General features: G+C 37.3%; 1 protein-coding gene across 3 annotated transcripts in view; it reads right to left on the bottom strand.

Annotated features, from left to right (window-relative positions):
- Positions 1 to 20,153, bottom strand: part of TRPA1 (transient receptor potential cation channel subfamily A member 1) — a 54,105-nt gene that overhangs the window by 8,212 nt on the left and 25,740 nt on the right. Inside the window, exons 9-24 of one of the 3 annotated variants that reach the window (XM_036886287.2) lie at positions 18,528 to 18,627; positions 17,765 to 17,865; positions 16,628 to 16,797; positions 16,379 to 16,543; positions 15,750 to 15,864; positions 15,441 to 15,530; positions 14,632 to 14,798; positions 13,020 to 13,113; positions 10,039 to 10,098; positions 9,421 to 9,519; positions 6,830 to 6,900; positions 6,122 to 6,284; positions 5,253 to 5,342; positions 3,920 to 4,089; positions 2,202 to 2,331; positions 1,620 to 1,802 (exon numbers count right to left, since the gene is read on the bottom strand). In XM_036886287.2, the coding sequence (XP_036742182.2) occupies positions 1,620 to 1,802; positions 2,202 to 2,331; positions 3,920 to 4,089; positions 5,253 to 5,342; positions 6,122 to 6,284; positions 6,830 to 6,900; positions 9,421 to 9,519; positions 10,039 to 10,098; positions 13,020 to 13,113; positions 14,632 to 14,798; positions 15,441 to 15,530; positions 15,750 to 15,864; positions 16,379 to 16,543; positions 16,628 to 16,797; positions 17,765 to 17,865; positions 18,528 to 18,627 (1,968 nt within the window). The remainder of the gene's footprint in view (positions 1 to 1,619; positions 1,803 to 2,201; positions 2,332 to 3,919; positions 4,090 to 5,252; positions 5,343 to 6,121; positions 6,285 to 6,829; positions 6,901 to 9,420; positions 9,520 to 10,038; positions 10,099 to 13,019; positions 13,114 to 14,631; positions 14,799 to 15,440; positions 15,531 to 15,749; positions 15,865 to 16,378; positions 16,544 to 16,627; positions 16,798 to 17,764; positions 17,866 to 18,527; positions 18,628 to 20,153) is intronic. The other 2 variants (XM_057497981.1, XM_057497980.1) reach the window with 2 other exon arrangements.

Genomic DNA, 20,153 nt, shown 5'->3' with positions numbered 1-20,153 from the left:
TGTTGAGAGCTTAGACAGAGCTAACCCAAGATGGGAGGGCTTTCCAGGAAAAGGAGCAGACTGTGCAGAGCCCAGGGGGTGTGAACTCTGGCACACCCAGTAAAGGAGTGGTGTGTCTGGGTAAGTCCTGACAAGTGGGGAGCTGGGTGGGATCTGGGTAGGATGTAGATCACGAGGACCCTTGTGGGCTATGTTGATGGTTTTAAACTGTACTGAAGCCTTTGAAGAATCATAGAAAAAATTTTGAAAAAGCCACTGCCCAGCCCAGCTTTTCCTCATCAGAACATCACCATGGTGACAATTTGCAGGAAGCATTAGACAAAGAAGTGAGGTGAGACGGACTCTTCAGGCTGCCGCAGCAGCATGAAAAAGGAACCATGAGTGTGGAAGCTGACTGCAAGGAGGTGCGAGAGGCAAATGCTCCTGGAAGAACTGAGGAAGAGGGGGGAAAGTGGATCTAGAACAGCTTCCAGCGATCTGAGTCAGGTGATGAGGAGGTGCTACTGGACGGCAGCCACAGCGTTGAAGGAAAGAGTGCTGTCGGCCTTGGCTCCGCCGGTTCCCATCTTCCTCTGGGATATGCGGGTGGCGCGCTCAGTGGGTGCCGAATATGTGGACCGTGAGCATGGCATCAGCCTGTCCTACTTACAGGCAAAAGTCTCCTCTAGATAATTATCTTTCCCAATAATAAGTGATTCAAAGAGAAGAGTGCAGCCTTTATGTCGTTCTTTATTATTCTTAGGGCCATCCTTTATTTTTCTAGGTCATCAAAATAAAACTCTGGAGTTATATCAAATAAGTGAATCAAAATAGTAAGGAATCTGTATTATTATTTTTCTTCGCAGAAAGATGCCTATCACAGTCACTGCTGCATGGTCAGACTCAGAAAAAGTATACTGAATATGTGCATGTACACATAAATGAATAAGGAAAAGCACTGAAAAGCCAGCTAGGGCTCTCCGTGGACCTGGGAGCTACTTCTGCCTGTATTGGCCCAGGCGCTCGTAGCTAGAGCAGGTTCTCTGTGGCAGGGCTGATTCCTGTCTGCTGAGGGTGCCCAGCCTCTCACTGGTTTAGAGTGTCACTGGGATGCTGCTGATGCTCTCTGCATGAGAGGCTCTTCCCCACTTGAATCTCTGCTCAATAAGAAATTTGAGGGCAGAGATGAGGTCTTAACCTTCACTCCATGCAGATCTCCTCCAAACCTTTGATGCCCACTGCAAACCCAAAGCAGCATATTCCATTCCCCTGTATTTCCGTATTCTGCTTTGTAGTTGTTCACAGCATGTATCCCCATGACAAGCATGGCATGGCAGTATAGTGCTTAAGGTAAGGACTGGGTGTGGGTGTGTTCCATTCACAGCTGTTGCTCACAACCTGGGTCAGTGTCTGGCGTTTAGTAGATTCTTAAGTATTGCCAAGAGCATATATTTTTGCATCCCCTGGGCCTCAGGCTGTGCCTGGCATACCCCAAGTACTAAATGAATGTTGAAAAAATGGATTTTATGGTAGTCCCTTTTTCCCTTCATGGAGAGAGATTAAGGAGGCAAAGAAGAATTAATCATTGTTACCTGCCCCAAGTGATCAACAAACAGAAAACACAAGGTTAAATTACTTACAAGTAAATTCATGAGCACAATTGGGACAAACATTGTGAAGGCTATAAGTTGTGCAAAAGACAGAACTGGATATGCCAGTTCATTTCTCAGAAATGGTTCTAGGAAGGCATCATGATAATTGACATCTCCTAGCATCATGCTGAAGGTCTGGATTATGGAAAGCAATGGAGAGCTGAAAGCATCCTGAGGAAAGACGGCAAGGTCAGAACAACATGTAAAATGCATGCAGCGAAAACTATGCTTCCTGGAAAGTAAAATGGTATGTCGTATTTAAAATATTTTTTTACAATCATGGGCCTACAGCTACTGAAAGTGATAAGAACTACTAATAAAGTAGTGGTAGTCATCAAAAAGATCTTTTAGAACAAATCATCATGCATTATACATAAACATTATCACAATGGAAAAAAGTCATTTAGTAAGACCATATTTTTTACTGCAATGAACATCATTTGAAAGCTATTACATCACATTTTTAAATAAACTATTCAAATATTATTATTGTTAATTTTCTAGGCCATTAAGATTTAAGCATAGACACTTATTACAGCCGCATATTCACCACTAATGCAACTGCCTCACCTGGAAACCCAGGAGGACGTAAAAGCTGAGTCCAAAAGCCAGAAGGAGGAAGATGAATACAATGGTAGACCTCAACAAAGTTTTCATGGTTACCTCCAACATAACAATGAAAATTCCACAATTTTCAAATCTAGGAAAATTTTAGAAATTAAAAAACTTATTCACTTCTCATGTCAAACTGGATTCCATTCAGTGTCAGTATTTATCATGCACCAGTACTAGGCTTCCCAGAGGAGATAACTGAGGCCCGTTACTTTAACAGGAGACCTGAGAATCCATCAACAGTCAAATCTTATTTACAAGCTGTTTGTCAAACTGTTTTGTTCCTTTTTTTCTTCCTTGTTAATGTTTACCTTCGTTTTACCATTTGACCACTGGATATTACTTCAGCCAAAGTAGGAGAGAAATGTCATAGCTTCCCAGTATCAATGACAATGCTACCAAGTGCTTGGTAAAGGGATCAGAGAGAAGAGTTGTGTGAAGCATCCAGCAGAGATTGATTAAATGAGCTCATGTCACCAAAGCCACATGTTACAGGACACATGCATATGACTTACACTCACCACCCTCATAACCGTCTGAGGTTTCCTTTTCCTCCCCCAGCAAAGTGCAGAGTGAAATGTTTGGGTAGATAATGACAGTATCATCCAGCCACTAATTTGTACATTTCCTTTGGCAAAGAAAACTTGTTAATAGGAAGAATCACAAGATTTTAAAGCTGAAAGGGACTTCAGAGGTCACAGGAACTAAGCTCCCAGAGATTTCCAGTAACTCACTAAGGTCACTGATAACTATAGAGCCAAGGGAGTGGCAGGTCTGGACTTGTATGGGTGCTTCTTGTCCTCCAGGCCATGGCTTTCCCACAATACCACATTCCTTCCAAAGGGCTAGGCTCAGCCCTCAGCATTGTGCATGTGGCACAGCAATCCAGACACTGTGCTGGGGAAAGCATGGTCCTGGGACTTGGAAAGACTTGGATAAAATGCCTACATCTTGATTTAGCTGAGATCTTGGGCAAGTTACTTAACTCAGTGCTAAAGCTTCTTCTTTTATGCACTACAAGTAAAAACATTTACCTCTGGTTATCATAAAGATTATATGAAATAACATTTAACTCAGTATTAGCAATTGTGGGAGACTGAAGAGCTTAGCTCTTTGTCCCCTCCAGAATTAGATTGTTTGGGCTTATTTTCTCTCTTATACACTATTATTCCCCATACACATCACTTGATTTTGATAGATTTAAACTAAAGTAAATGCTTACCAAATACCAGGTAGAACAAGAATAACCAGTATTTTTATTCCCAGTTTCTCTCCACATTTATCTAGATTTGTCTAGACCAGTGGTTGTTGATCCAGGGTGATTTTCCCACCCAGAGGGTTTCTGGACATATCTGGAGACACTGTCTGTCATCACAGTTTGTGAGGGGCTCTGCTGACACTACTGAGTAGAGGCCAGGGATGCTGCCAAACATTCTATAATGCCCAGGGAGGCCTCCACAATACAAATTCTCTGGCCCCAAATTTTTGCAGTGCCAGGGCTGGGAAATCCTGGTCTACACTCTGAACTGCAAACCTCCCTCCCCTTTTCCTTAGTAGTATGTAAAGATCTCTTCAGTCTAAAACAATTGGAAAAGGAACAAGCCAGTTGTAAGTTGATAGCACTTAGAGTAGTTAAAATGCCTACGGTATACAGAAATCACTCATGCTGGTCATACCTCTGAAGATACAGTAAGAAGTTCATCCAGTAGAAGTATATAGCAATTGCCCCACATTGCCACTGCACATAGGCTGGAACACCAACGAACAAGGGCAACACAAAAATGATGCTTGTTGTGTAGACTACCCATTCAACTGCATTGTTATGATCCAAAAAGTAATTGCCTTTCTGGGGTTGAAAAGAATGAAGAATCACCACGTGTACAGACTGAGACCTGGCATCTTACATATGGTTGTATATATGCCACCAGCAATGACATTTCTCTGACATTGCAGCCGTGAAGGCTTAGGACCAAGTGGCCAGTCCCTGCCATGCTGGACAGAACTCAGAGCCCTGGGTATGGGTCAGTGCTGGAGGTGGCTCAGCCTCTTCTGTTAACTGGCACTTTGGGAGCAACATGCCCAAGGAAATTCTACAAGTTTCTGGGATTTCCCCGTAGAATCCACTCCATCTTAGGAAACTCCTGTGGTTCCACAAATTGGTTTAGTAAATCCTTCTTGCCTGTATAAGGACATGCATGTGGATGGCTCAGGATACAAATTAACTAAAGCTGCTTCCAAGGAGGTTTAAAACCTGTGCTAGGACTTCATTACCAGATGATTTGGTGTCACTTCCTATTCTTAAAGATTTCATGTTTTGAACATCAAATTTCCTGTAGAGTAGCCCATTAAATATCAATAAGAAAATTGAGCCCAATTCTGATAGAGAAATCATATAACTTTATAGTTCAATTTAGACTATAATCTGTAATTCTCATCTTTAAAAAAATGAAAACAGTGACAAGAGCGATTAAATAATATTCCTTAAATTATTTTAGATACAATGGAACAATACAGTATAACACAGACTTATGACAACTTACTGAAAGTACATAAGAGTACTTGGAGTGTATAACATTAAACAAATGCAAAGCACTTTTATCATCATTATTTAATACAAATATCCATGTGTCTATATTATGTAACAGTAAATTTCCACAGAAAATAAAATGTGTAAAAGTTGTATAACTTATAAAAAACATTGACAAAAAAATGAACAATAAAAGACTCTAAATCTCCACACTGAGAAATAAAGGATCAATGCCATATATCAACCAAAGCAAGTACCTGCAGATAATTTACATAATTTGTGGGTGTGATCTCACCTTGTTTAAAGAAATAGAGCATAAAGTAGAATTATGCCCCCAAATTTTATTATAACTTGAAATTTTATCCAATAAGGTAAAGCATTCCTTTTAAGAAAGGAATTCAAAGAAAACCCCATTTGAAATGGAGTCCTGGGCCAAGTAAGTTCACAGCTGCAACTTTAGAGATATAAAATGCATTGTTTACCTGTTGGAAAATTTGGACCACTTCTTTGCAGCATCCAAATATACTTGATAAAAAAACTAAAATCATACAAATTTTTATAGGATATGAATTCTGAAACAAAAGAAGTGCAGGAAAAGCAATTATGAGGGATATAAACACTTAAACTTCTTAATTTCCACAATTAAATATATAGTTTGTTTTTCTTTTTCGTCATTTCTATGTACTGCCCATATTTGCTTTAAACAGAAAATTACTGTGATGCCAATATAAAGATGACATACTCATTTCATAATGTCCTAACTAGGAGAGACTCAAAAATTACCAATTGAATTCTAAAGGAATATGAATCTGTAGACTTCCATAAAAAATTTTTGTGTGTGTGTATTTACTGTGGTAAAATATGCATAACATAAAATTTACTGATTTAAAAGTTTTACATTTTACATGTACCTTTATAGGTATATTCTGTAGCATTAAGTACATTCACAACATCATGCAACAGTCACCACCATCTAGTTCCATCCCATTTCATCACCTCAAATGGAAATCCCATACCCACTAAGCATTACTTTCCTCTCCCCAAAATCCCCGGCGGCCACAAATCTGCTTTCTTGTAGACCGTTTTTGAAGGTCTATTCAAGTAAGCATCTCTTACATGTCAATTCCTTTTAAATTAATTTACAAACTCATTTATTGACCTATTTATTTATATTTCCTCTCATTCCATAAAAGATTTTAGGAGAAATTGCTGCTATTCATGAAGGCTATTGATTATTTATTATAATCAAAGTTCTAATATTACAGATTTATAATGGGTATAGTATTCAGAACAAAAAACACACTTTTTAATAATCCTTTATTTTAGAAAGTTGAAAACCAACTGAAAATACCTTGCTGTCTAATATTTCTAAATGATCACTAGTTTCATTGATGATTCCAGTTGAATTGAAAGCCATGCCTGGCGTTATACTGACAACAAGGAAGGTCATAGGTATGAGACCAAGACAGTAAGATCCTAGGTTCATAATATGGGCTCTAAACCCATAAGCCAACCTACAAAAAACAAACAAACTGTAATTGAGTAATTTCAACAAAAAATATCTACTTAAGATATCTGCAGAAAAAGTAATTATCTCTCTCAAAAATCTATTTGGTAAATTCACTGAGCTTTAGAACTTAAGATCTTCAAATTCATTGTTCTCACTTTCAGAAAAGGAATCTCAGCTTCCCAGAAAATCATAATTTACTTAAAAAATCTCTTACCAATTAATGGAAGAACAGAGACATTAGCTCCTATCTTCTGAATCCAATCTGATTGCTCTTTCCAGGAACACCCCCCCCCACTTCATTGTCCACTAAACTGCAGGACCCAGGAATGCTTCTTCATGCCTTATACAATATATCCCCCAAATATTTCATTTAATGTTAAAGATAAACAATATTAGCATTTTTATGCCGAAATTTGGATTTTGCACAGTTCTTTTTCAAGGTGTAAAACATTAAAATAATAAAATCTAAAACACTGAAATACCATTAAAACATAATTATTTACTAGACTTTTAATAAATTATTAAAAAGAAATGCTACTTAATACCTACCATTTCATAAGTAAATATTCTTTACACACAGGATGGTTGAGAAGCTCTATGCGGTTATGTTGTACCATTGTCTGAGAAATACAGAGACCAATAAAAATACAACCATATTAAACTATTGAGTATAAAATAGGCTTTTTGTTTGCTGGTTTTGTAACTTTACTTTGATATTATAAAAATCTTTCGGTATTATAAAAAATTTTCTTCAAGAAAATTTGAAAAATCAAAAATTACATTAAGAATTATTGTTAAATATAAGCTAGAGATACACAGAAACAATTATTTGATTCACTTTGTCTTTTTTAATTTCTACTAGTTGGGAAAGCATGTGTTTTAATCTTATACAAAGTTACAACTGGAAAAAAATAGAGCTACAACCTTATTCTTTCCTTGAAGAAACTCAGGCTTATCTTTCTAGAAGGAATTTAAACATACAGTACACAGAAGTAGTAGTTTAGTTAGTCTGTTAGTTATAAGTGTTCATGAGTTATTAGAAACTACCAGTATCTATTTCAAAATTTTTAATTATTCAAGAAATACATAGAGAAGTGTCATTAGCAAGATGGAAGAATCTTCCTTCACCCACAGAGACAGGAGACATCAACCTAATGACACTACGAGGACCAACTGACTTCGTGAGAAATCCAGAGACCAGTTAGGAGGTTCCTGCACCTCAGGTGAGCCTGTATCCAAGAAGTACATTAAAGAGAGCAAGAAAATTCATGGCATATACTTGGCGTAGCCTCTCCCCCAACTAGCACAGAGCACTGAGAACAAGAGAAAACTCCCAATCCTGGCTTCTCTTTGACGAGGGTTCAGTATTCTAAGTTTTCAGGCAGCTTGCCCAAGGGACTGGTTTCTGTCTTGCCTAAATCTAAGCACTGACAGGTCCATCTAGATTTTCAGACTTTTGTGCACAATAATTTCCTACACATATCAGACTGGCTATCCCTCCAGAAGAACCTGACTCAGCTCACTTATAACTAAGGCAAGATCTGCTGCGTTACTAAGGTACTATTCAGTCATGTGCTGGTATGTCCTCCACTGTGTGAGGTGTCTTCAAGCAAGCCTGTCTCATATAAACTATACTGAGTCCACATTATGTAAAGTCCATTCCTATATTAGAAGCTACAAAGATTTTATTTCACCCTATTCTTATTCCGCTGGTGGAGACAATAAACTCTGAAAGAAGTGTGGCCTGTTTTTAAATTACAATTTGAAAACTTCCATATACATACATAAGAATTCTCCTTCATATAACTGTAGTGTAGTTACTTTCATGTCACCTGGCTATTGAGTGAACTACACTAATGACTGTAAAATGTAACATACTCCAGCAGAGCTAAAATGCTTTGCATAAAGCAAATGTGAGAGTCAGCTGCCATCGCAGCCTTGGGGGCATAAAATCCACCTGACTCCACACGCTTTCTACTCCACGTATTCAGTAAGCCTTCTAGAGCTCACTCAGGTGATGGTTGGTCTATACCATAGGTTCCCATGTAGGGAAATGAGTTCATTTAAGGTGGATAAAAATGAAAAATTTTAATTGATCTAAGACATTAGATCTTAATTGATCTATTGGACATTGCTGTCCAATAGAACTGTGTGGTGGAAATATCCTATATCTGTGTGTTTCAATATGATGGCCACAAGCCGTATAGCCTATCTGAGTTGCTTGAAATGTAGCTACTGAAAATGAAGAAATGGATTTAGCTTCATTGTAATTAGTTTAAATTTAAGTAGTCACATGTGGCTCATGGTTGCCATAATAGACAACCACAGATCTAGACCGTAGGCCACAATTAGCAAAGCCAACCCTCACATATGTTTTCCTTTGCACACACAGGACTTTAATTTGTTGCCGATATTTACATAAGCCAGTTGCCATTCACACATGGCAACAATTTGTTGAAACTACTAGCTGCTGTCCTTTTAAACAAGAAGCCCACTTATCTGTTACTGCCTGTGGTTATTTGAAGCTGAGACCCCTGGTGCAGACTGCAGTGGATCATCTGGGGTGGCTTTTACTGCCTCATCTGCTGGAAATGTGAAAGTACTCTTTGGAATAAGAGCAGGTTTGGAGTGAGTCTCCTGGGAAATTTGGATCCATACTGTGTGTTTAGGGCCTGCTGTCAGATTGGGTTCACTCTTCTGGAAGGTCAGCGTTTACCAAAGAGCCCAGTGGTTGACTGAACTTGGAAGCTATGACTATAAAATGTCACCCCCTAAATTATTCTGTGGTTTACACAGAAGGAAACCCGAATATGTATGTCTATCCGTGCATGGATGGAGGTGGGGAGCAAGTCCTGTCAGCCTGTTGACCGTGATTTATTGGATTCTGGGTTGGGGCAGGTTTAACATGACCATTAGGACTAAAGTAGTCAAGAGAATGGAACTTTAAGGCAATTAAATTATAGCAACTGTAGAAAATGGCTTCTTTGTTTACTAAAAAATAAAGGGTTAGGCCACATGGCAGACACAGACATAAAACCATTAATCTGGAATTATCTTCAAGCTCCTTCCTGGAACCACTGTACCACAACATTACAGAGCCCATGCAGAGACAACCTGGACAGTGAACACAGTGGACTTACGTTGAGGAGTGTAAGAGGTTCGTATGTAATATCCTGTGAAGGTGATAGTTTTTTGGTGAATTCTATTGGGCATTGTAGATACCTGAAATTATACTCAATCTGTAGAAGATAAAATTTTTTAAAATTATAATCTGGGATAGACTCCAACATAGTTCTAGACAAATCAAATGCACAAGCTACAATTCTGCTGAAAATTAAATGATTCAAATAAAGTTGAATCATTTCACCTGAAGAAAAATAAATTAACTTATTGCATATTAGTTTCCAAAAACAAATATCTTAGAAGGCTGTTGTTCAATTGCTTTATAACTCGTAGTCATGGAAAAAGATGAGTTCTCAAAAGATTACTTAGATCTCTTAGAACTTCATTCTTCAGGCAATACTACCCAAGAAAATATAAAGACTAGAAACAACCCTAAATAATGGTATTAGAAACAGTTAAAATATTGAGGGAAAACAGAGGTTCTAAGGGGAAAATTCACAAGTAGATAACACAATATGACAAATGAAGACAATGATTACATCTTTTGATATTGTGGAACTCTACCATTATTTTTAATATTCTCTATAGAATCATAATGAAATAAAGTTCAAATTACAATAATATGATCAACGTACGTGGTAGTCTTGGCAGGACTTGTCTTCTGTGGAGGGCATCATGCAGAAATCTAAAAGTTCCTTTGAGAGAGAAACAAATGGTAAAGATATTGAGCAGCAGACTAGATAGGAGAAAGAATTTGATGCCATTTCTAAATAACACCTAAGTCCCTTCCACTTCCTTTGCTTCTTGCACCTCAAAGATAAACTATAATACATGTGATTCAGAAATAAAATATAAAGTGTCACAACTACTACTGCATAACTCAGAAACAGCAAGTGCTCAGAAAAATATCATGCACTTGAGAATGAACTTGCATTTACTAAAGTTTGAGTAAGAAATATTCCATTAGTTTTGCCTAAGATTTGATGTCTTTCTGGGCTTCTAAAGACTATATAGGTTATTAAGGATTCTTTTGCTCAGCATATTAAGTGATACTTTATTGTCCTTGAGATTTTTCAGCTGAGAACTGGGGTCTTTCTTTGGTCCAGATCCCATGTTCTATACTGCTCAAGCCTGGAGGACTGTGTTTGCTTCTGTACTTGCCTGCTGAGCAAGACTGACAAAATATTCATCCATAGCAATGAGGACAGGATAGTCAGGGACAGATGTTATAGGGACAAATGTTAAAGGCCCTCTAGATACTTAACAAAGGGAGAGAAGACTTACAGGGTCAGTAGAGCTGCCTCTAGGTTATGGGAGAACAAGTATCTTTGTGAGGTCCCCATCTACATAAATAATTTGAGTCCAAAATTCATGATCCCAAGAAAGAAACACTGCCCAATAAGGCTGCCTTCCTGGAAGCAGACCTGGACAAATGGCCCCAGATGACCCATCAGTGTGTCCCCCAGAGCTCCTCAGGCATCTAGTCTACCCCACCTGCAGGATATAAAGGTAGAGGGTTGGGCCCTGAAGGGAAGAAACAGGCACCCAGGCCCCACCAGGAGGGCATTACCATGTTACCTGGTGTCAAGCACCAGAGGGACTTAAAATATTCCAAGAAAGTCTCTGTTGGTGACCAGGCAGTGGTACTAAGGGTCATACTGTCATCATGAATAATAAAGACAAAGCTAGTTCATAGTGTTGTGCCAGGCAGAACCAGAGTCAGGTCTGGTTGTTACCACTTGACAGCTTTGCAATAACCAGCACAGGCAGAGAGTAAGGTTTGGGCTGTCTTGGAAGAGGGGAGGATACAGGGGGAGTGGGAAGGATTATGTAAGTTATTCAGAAGTGTGATGTGAGCTACACTGAAAGACCTTTAAATTAATTCCCCTACTTAAAAATTTTTTTCACAATACTAAAACAATACAAAGTCATTATGGAAAACTAACTAGAAAAGAAAAGCCAACTGTAATTCCACAACTGTGATAATTCTTATTAACATTTTGATATAATTTCTTCAATTCATCCTATGTTTTCCATATGTGAATATGCCTAACATTTTTTTTTACTATTATTAAATGCTGCAGGAAATGCCATTGTATATAAATCTGTCTGTACCTCTAATTGTTCATTAGGAAAGATTCCAAAAACTGGAATTATTGAGTAAGAGAACCTAAGATCATTTCAATTCTGAATATTTGTGTGCCCTTTGATGAAATTTATACATCTAAAATGTTAATCTATGATCTGGACTGGCTCCAATTTCCATTAGCTATTAGACAGAAAAAATGAAGCTCTCAGCACATGCTAAGTGCTTACTGAATAAATAAAAGGGTTAGCAGTACTAATAACTACATAAGCAGCATTAAAGTAGTAGGAGGTATAACATGGCCAACCCACTATCCTGAACATTTTATATATTGAGCCTCTAACTTTCATAATCACTTTGTAAGAGGAGTACTAGCATCACTGTTTCAGAGATAAAGAAAACAGCAAATGAATCTCAGGAGGCGAAATGACTTGCCTAAAGCAGCACAGCAAGAGGCAGAACCAGGACTAAATCCCAGGGCCACCAGGGTCCAAATCTGGCCCTCTAGTTTATGGCACTATGTCTCCCTGCCTCTCCCAGTATTTGAATACGTTGTTCCCTATGAATGATATTTGGAGTCATTCCTCTTTTCTTGACTTTTCTAGGTCTATCCCAATCCTCAAATCTCAACTTTCCCAGGAGGTCTTTTATCCATGTCCTTTAACAAACATGTGCTCAACAGTTTGTGAGTGTTTCTCTTGTAGTGTGCCCCTAGTCACGTGCTGGATGTGTGTTTAATCTAGCAGAGAGACTCTCACATCTGGAGACTCACAGAGGGCAGGCAGGTAGTATAAATGAGTGAACTGAGCCAGACTTTAAGAGCTCTTTCCCATTGTTCTTTAAATGTTGGCTCTCCTTGGGCTGGTTGTCATCTTCACAGTTTGGATAGAGGCATCTGGAGGGAATTCTCTTTCTATTGCAAGGAAAGCAATTGCACAAGAATGACAATACATGGCAACTAACACTAGGCATTAGTGCATACAAAAAAGGAAGAGGTGGAGTGTACCAATGGGAGAGTGCTTGGCCCACCTAAAGGAAGCAGCTGCTACTTGGTCAGCGACACCTGCCTTGTGAAAAGATAGGCGCAGTCACCAGACCTTCTCATTTCTTACAGGAAGCCAGATATCTAGATCCTTAAGAGAAGCATCTGGTTTTAAATGTTACCTACTAATGTAAATTTGAAACAATAATATGCATGCCAAAAAAAAAACACATCTAGAGGCTTTATTCAGCCAGCAGCCACTAATAGTAGTCCCTGCTCTAGTCTTGAATGATTTGGATAAAAAAATATCTGTCGACCATATTTCCTATGTTCCACATAACAACTAATAGGATTCATTAACCCAAGTAGGTCCTTATTAAATAACTAACTTCCCTTGTTAACCTCCTTCATAGATGGTTTATGGAAAACTAGTAACTTTTTGCGAAGGTGGAAACTACTATTATTCAAGTTGTGATTACAATAATAAAATTTCAATTATATTACATGCCAATCATGTGCCCAGAAGGAGTTTTGTTTAGAGAGCTTACTTTCATGCATTCAGGGAGGTATTCTACCATCTCCATGATTGGACACTTATTGCTTGAAGAATGATGACTGAAAACTGTATAACAGTCTTCCCATCTATAAAAATTTAAAAAAAGAAGAAAACAAATACAAGTCTTAATCCTTCCATTCTGTGCAACAACAAAGCTATCAGCTAAAACTCAAGATTATATCCTTAGGAGAAACCTGAATTGGTTCCAGTGGAACCAATATGTAAACCAGGAATCAATCCATTAACAGCATTTTTGCTCATTAATTGAAATTAGAAATGAGGACAAATTCCAGCATGGCTGTTATAATCACTGTTCTCTTTCTCTAACTGCCTTCTAAAGAAGTAGGCTTTTAACTTTTTTTCTTCCTGAAATCATGAATTAATATGAGCTGGTCACATTGGGTGAAGCTATCTGCATTCACATATATACAACAGCAACAAGATACTAAGAACATATTAAACATTTTATCCATGTATATATCAAATGTTGAATTATCTATAAAATAGTGTGTATCAAACACATAAATAAGCATGGGTTCTGCCAGAATATTGCAGGCTCTGCCCCTCTCTTCATTGCCATCCATTTGGACAGGATAAGAAGATGCTAATGATAACAAAGAGGAAATAAATCTACAACAGGAAGTAAAGAAGAGCCCATTTACTTCCAAGATCCTATCTATGTCAATAGACACTAGTTCTAAAACCTATGCAAGTTTTCTGTTAATACTATCAGTAAAATCAGCAAAATCTAGAACATCTGCATAATCAGTAGAAAACTTCTGGTTGAACCATTGCGCTGACTGGTGTTTCAAAAGAATGTTCAGCAGGTGGATCTTGAGACTGCCTCGCTCACACACACAGGCTTGATCTGCCTCGAATATGAGATTGCTCACTCACCGCCATGTCCACTGTTAGGTGACACTGGGCCATTCATTGTACATATCTATTTGTGATTATATACAAAAATTTATGTAGAAGAAGAGGGACAAACTACCCTCCAACTTCATCATTTAAACTCCTTAGAGTATGGCTTAAAAACCCACAGCCACAAAAGATCATGTGTTAAGGTAGACGACACTAGTAATGTTTAACTAGTAACTGCCCCATCAGGCTGCCCTCCTGGAACCAAATCTGGACAAATGGCCCCAGATTCCCATCAGTGTGTCCCCCAGAGCTCCTCAGGCATCTGGTCTACCCCACCTGCAGGATAGTAACTAAAACTGATTTACCTTGGAGAATATTTTTGCTAACCTCCAGTTCTGGGGTTTCTTTGGCAAGAGAGAGTAGAGTGTTGGGCAAATTCAGAGAGGGCAGGGCAGAGCTTGCCTTACAATTACCGTGGGGCCAGATGCTGCACAGGTTTGAGCCCCATGAGCCCAAGAGTGCTCTGAAGGTGCCTATGGTCCCACAACTTAGAAGGGGAAGTGAAGATCATTTGTCTGTTGTCATCCAAGAAGTTCCTTAAGATTTTTATGTAAGCAGCCGCTGTTTTTAAAATGGTGATTGGTAGCTGAAATGTATTTTTTCTTCCTGTTTCTTCTCAGGTTCTGAATCATCCTTCACTCAGAAGACCCTAAAGGACAGTGGACAGGAAGACAGCATACCTTCTGTTCCTGATGGTTGTAAGAACCACCTCCTTCCTCTTATTGTGAATTGCAACATGCAAAAAGGAGGCCTGCTGCTTGTTCAGGACAATGTCGGCATTGTAGCTCAGAAGAAGTGCAACAGCTCTGGCATGGCCTTCCCTTGCCGCAAAGTGAAGTGCAGTATTCTTTTAGAAAAAAACAGGACAAGGAAAATCCAGTGATGATGGCTAATTGTCCTCCAGCTATTTAACTGTTTTGTCTCATTGTTGAACTGCTTGAAAGAAATTATTAACAAAACTAACCACTTAATATCAAAATACATAAAATTTAAAACTAGTTTCCAGAATCAAGCTTCAAAATAATGTTTGTATTTCAAATGTGCTGTGTATGTGTGTGCATTTTTGTGTATGTGTGTGTAAGGTAGGGGGTTTGTGAACATATGTGGTTTCCAAGTGGTTTGTTTTGCTTTGCTTTTGTGGTAGGACTCCACAAGCACAAACGGACAAGCATTCAGGGTCAGGACACTGGAACAAACACAGAAGAAAATACTTTTGGAAGCCTTATTGTCTAGTACAGCAGTGATTTCCAGATTTGGGGATTTTTCAGGCTTATAAAACTAAAAAAAGTCAGAGATTGAGATAATGTAGTCAATCTTTAGTTTGGCCATATAAAGACATATAAAAAAAGCAATGACAATCCTCTATCTCCAATATTTTGTGAAAGAATGCACATTTCAATACTTGTTCTCCAACAAAGGAGGAAGAACATCATAGCAGAATAAAGAACAGTCCTTCAAATCAAATGCACTTAGTTTAATGAAAACTTACCCTTTCCCTCTTCATTTTTCTCAGTTCACCAGGGTGTGATGAAAATAGTATCATCAATGCCTGTAGGCCTGTGGATCGGCCTCTGTGAAACTAAAGAGGTGTCCACAACATGCACCCACCCCTCAGCTTTCTCCTTATTCTGTCCCCTTTACTTCCTCCTCATTCTCAGGGTCTGCATAGTAAGAACCCAACAGAAGGCTATGGATGGGGCAAGAAAGAAAGAGAGCAGCTAAGAAGAAAGCTATCTTGCATTTTGGAAAGGTCTTCTATGGCAAGATTTTGGATAGGCCTGAGAAACACAGTACCTACCCCTTCTTCATCCAGCTTATCTGTGCACTTCAAATTAGTGTCAAGAATGACCTTCATGGTCTGAGTGTACCCGCCCAACGAGGCATGATGCAAAGCAGTCCAACCACGGTGGTCACTGTTAAAAAGTTAAGAAAAGATATGTGCATTCACTTTACAGATGAGATGTGGGAAGGGATAATACCCATTTGAGAAGTGGGTCTGATGAAATATTTATTACGTTTATAACAAATGAGCTAATTTCAAGCCTAATGATCTTAAATGTACCTACAATATGATTCACACATGTACACATACACACAATTTTGTATCTGCATAAAAAATGGCAGCATGATGAAGTAAAATATGCAGCACTGTATTTCAAACATTCTGCGAACTACTCTGCACAAAGCTGTTTATTCTGTGACCTTGAACAAGTCTTCAACTCTATAGACCTTGATGTCTTCATTCGTCAACTGGAATACCAATGTCCCTTTCAATATTTGAGAAGTCATACATGTTTGCAGATTCAATGAGATGGATAAAAGCAACTAGATAGTAAGTTAGATATCATAATTAAAAATAAAATAGAAAAACAGCCTGAAATGGCTAATTAAAAAGAATATATAAATATTCCCATCATATACGCTCACCTGAGAAATAATGCACCTTTTTTCAGAAGAAGTCGAACTACTTTATCATGTCCATTTTTTGCAGCCAAGTGGAGAGGAGTCATTCCATGAAGGTCACCTTCATTCAAAAGCCTTGTATCACTTATGTCTTGAAGGAGCCTCTGACAGGTATTGATGCGACCATAACTTGAAAAAATTAGATTTCATATTTTCAAAGCAAATATTAAACAAAAAGAAACATGTTCATACGTTGTATAAAGTTACCCTTACCTGGCTGCAAAATGTAGGGGTGATTTCTTATCTTTGCTTTTGGAATGAATGGACACCTTAAAGTCAAGTAGGTTATTTACAGAGCCAGGGACCCCCTGTCTACATGCATAATGTAGAGGAGTACACCCATCGTTGTCTTCATCCATTACCAGCTCTTTAATATGTTGCATCTATGGGAAAAAAATATTCTAAATATAACTCTGCTATCATGCTAATAAAGTGTTTCTCAAACTATTCTGTAGAATAGTATTTTTCCAACAAGGGTCAATATATATAACTTGAGGGCAAAATTTTAAGTTAGGGTATTAGGGAAAACTAAATATGGAAGACAGTGCATGCTCTGTCTCCCTATAATGTACATTACCATACTAAAGGCTATGAGAAATCCTAAGAGTGGGAAATGTACTTAAAATTTTTAACCCAGCATTTTCTAAACATATTTGGCTATAGACCACCTCCTCACCCTTCCCTTCACTTTTTTCCCCAAAATCACACTTAAGAGCTTGATGCTAGTATGTTCTCTTAGGCAAATAGGATGAGAAGTTAAAATTAGGTTTACTTTATCTTTTATGAGTATTAAATTTAAAAAATGACAAATGAGCAACTGAATCCAATCAATAAACAAACATTTTGTTTCAAATATTCAAATCCAAATATATTTTTGATTCTTTAAGGGCACTGACAATATTAAAGGGTATTTATTATAAAAATGTGATACATTTCAGATACATCTACTAATCACTCAACAAATATTAGATGTTCAGGACAAATATGGAGATAATTTTTCAACCTGTCAACAAGTATGTTGTGTTTTTTTAATTAATCAGAAACATTATTAATTCATACATATACTTGTCTTTTCTACTAACAAGCAATTCGTAACTGTCGAAGAGTAAAGGAAAGCTAACTTATTTATATATGGGAACTCTCTGTAACTTGGAAAATTCAATCCCAATGCAATTTATTAGAATCACTATAATCACCACTATGTTATAAATAAATATTCAAATACGGTACATTTAAAAATAATTTTTAAAATCTAAAATCAACCTTCATAATAACAAAAATCTTAAGGAAAATCACTTTACTCTCTGTTAAACTTAACTCAGTTTATGGAAATCCATACATATCTATTACCTGCATAAACTCAGGTTGCAAATTTTTTAATCCATAAGGCTGCTGTACAGTCAAATGCAAAAAATTTCGTCCAAGATGATCTTTTATGTCTACACAGGCACCTTAAAAAGCACAATATAAATATAACTTCTACTCATTTATATAAAGCATGGCCTATGGTAGATTTTCAATTTTAAGAAAATAAATGATTTTGACTTCAAACTTTGCCAACCTTTAACCTACAGGAAATTAGACAAGAAAAGTAAATATATTTTAAATATATTTAAAGATGTATGTGTGTATGTGTATGTGTAAATGAGGGGTAGAGAATATGTGATTTTTACATTAATCACCATGTGAAGTCTTACCTTTTAAAGCATCAAGTATAAAGATGGGGAAATTAAAGATCAAGACAGAAGAGGGGACAATAACTCTCTTCTTTGTTATCATCACATCAGGTTAGTATCTCAAATGAGGACAGGTATAGCAGCTATATCACAGGATTAATAATTAAGAGAATGTAGATAAAGTGTTCAGTAAAATGTCTGGGAAATAATAATTTCTTTATAAATGTTATGTTACTGTTCTGAAACAATATTTTTAAGTACCACTCCCTTAGTGGACTAAAAACTATTCTAGAGATGGGAAGTATTCTATTTATCTTTGTATTTATAGCACCTGGCCCAAAGCCTGGCCCACAGTAAATGGTTAGTAATGGGAGTAAATGTTTATCTAACCAAACTGAGTAGTAATTCTAAAGACTTGGCTTGGTCCCTCATGGTACCTTTTGAGAGTAGCATATTTACGATATTCCAAGATGCAGAAGCAGTTGCTAATATAAGTGGAGAACGTCCTTCAGAATCGATGCTGTTAATATCTGCTCCCTAAAATAAAACATGTCATTCAACAAAGAGCTTATGATCAGACAAAACAGCTTGCAGTGCAATCTGTAAATAGTATCAATTCATTGGAATAGAGTATCCATAATATGGCCAGGACTCAAGCATGTAGCTAACTATGGAATTGCTTGAAATTTCCCTATAATTTATATGTTATAACATCGGAAATCAAGGCATTCTTTTCTAATTTCAACAACAAAAATTATCCACCCATGACAGTGTTTTAATTGACATCTGGCAATAGATCTATATTACTATGTAAATCGTAAAAATAAAATCCTTTGATCTATAGCAACAGTTTAATTTCTACTGTAAGATTTTTTAATTTCCACAATAAATATCTTCCAAATTTGTTGCATATTTGATTGTAGAAACATTCACAAGAAACTGTTCACTTTTTAAAAATCTACTTCATCTGAAATAGATGAACTTAAATAACTGAATTGAAATAATTCAAATACTAAAGTAAAATTTTAGCTAAATATTTAAGAAAATTTGTATTTAAAAGTCACATCAAATATATATGTATTTTTTAAACAAGTCAATACTTACCATTATATGTTATGGTTATAATATTTAATATAACAAGAAAGAAAGGCCTTTAAAAGGTTTGTGAAAAAATTTTATCTTTTGGAAAGGGTAATAAAAAATAGCCTAAACTCTGTTTGTGGCTATTTCCCTGCTCTTTGGGGACCCAGTGAATACAGATAATGGCAGCAGTGCCCCCTGTGAAAGCCTGATGGCGGTGGGTGATTTTGTGCTACAGTTCTCTTGCCAGGTGAGGAGATGGATGGCTGCATTTACAGGAAACCAGACATGACAAAACTATAGTAGATAAAGAGTCTTCCTAGGATTCCTCTATGTATATGTCACAATTTCAATAGCTGCTATTGACAGCAAACACATGTTGAATACTACAAATGGAACGACATTCATGGCTGAGATGTGGGGCTTAAATAAATACATCACGTATTCATCTGTATAAATAGCTTATTCAAATTTAATTCGAAAGCTGACTGCTAATTACACTTCTTAGTGTGAAAAAAGATGTTGTGCTTTCAATTGTGACAGACCTTGGACAATATGTTTAATTTCTCAGTTTTTCATTGTTTGAAAGCTGGCACTGAGGCCGCTGGGGTGGAAGCTTACAGTGCATGGTGAAGGTGATCTGCGCTGCCTGTCTCATCTCCACCTCCAAGCCACTTGCGCTGAAGAAGGGCCAAGAGAATCTCAAGGCCTAACACTCTGCCAGGACCATTTTAAGAGGAGCTTCCCTTGCCATGTATCCACCAGCTCCCCATGCTAAAAACACTGAAACAGGTATCAAAAGTACATTTTGGGTACTTCTAATGTCATAGTAATGAAGTTTGGCCATTACGTGTTCATACATATCTCATTCCATATTCAGCCTCATCTATTTGCAGATGTGTCAGTCTTTTTTTGTTTTTTGTAAGCTTTTTAATGCTAAACAAAAAAATTAAGATTTATTTTTGAAAATTATATGATGTAAT

The sequence above is a fragment of the Manis pentadactyla genome, chromosome 3 (assembly GCF_030020395.1).
Source record: "Manis pentadactyla isolate mManPen7 chromosome 3, mManPen7.hap1, whole genome shotgun sequence".
Lineage (NCBI taxonomy): Eukaryota > Metazoa > Chordata > Mammalia > Pholidota > Manidae > Manis > Manis pentadactyla.
The sequence above is the reverse complement of the archived record's forward strand: the minus strand, read 5'-3'. Positions and strand labels throughout refer to the sequence as shown.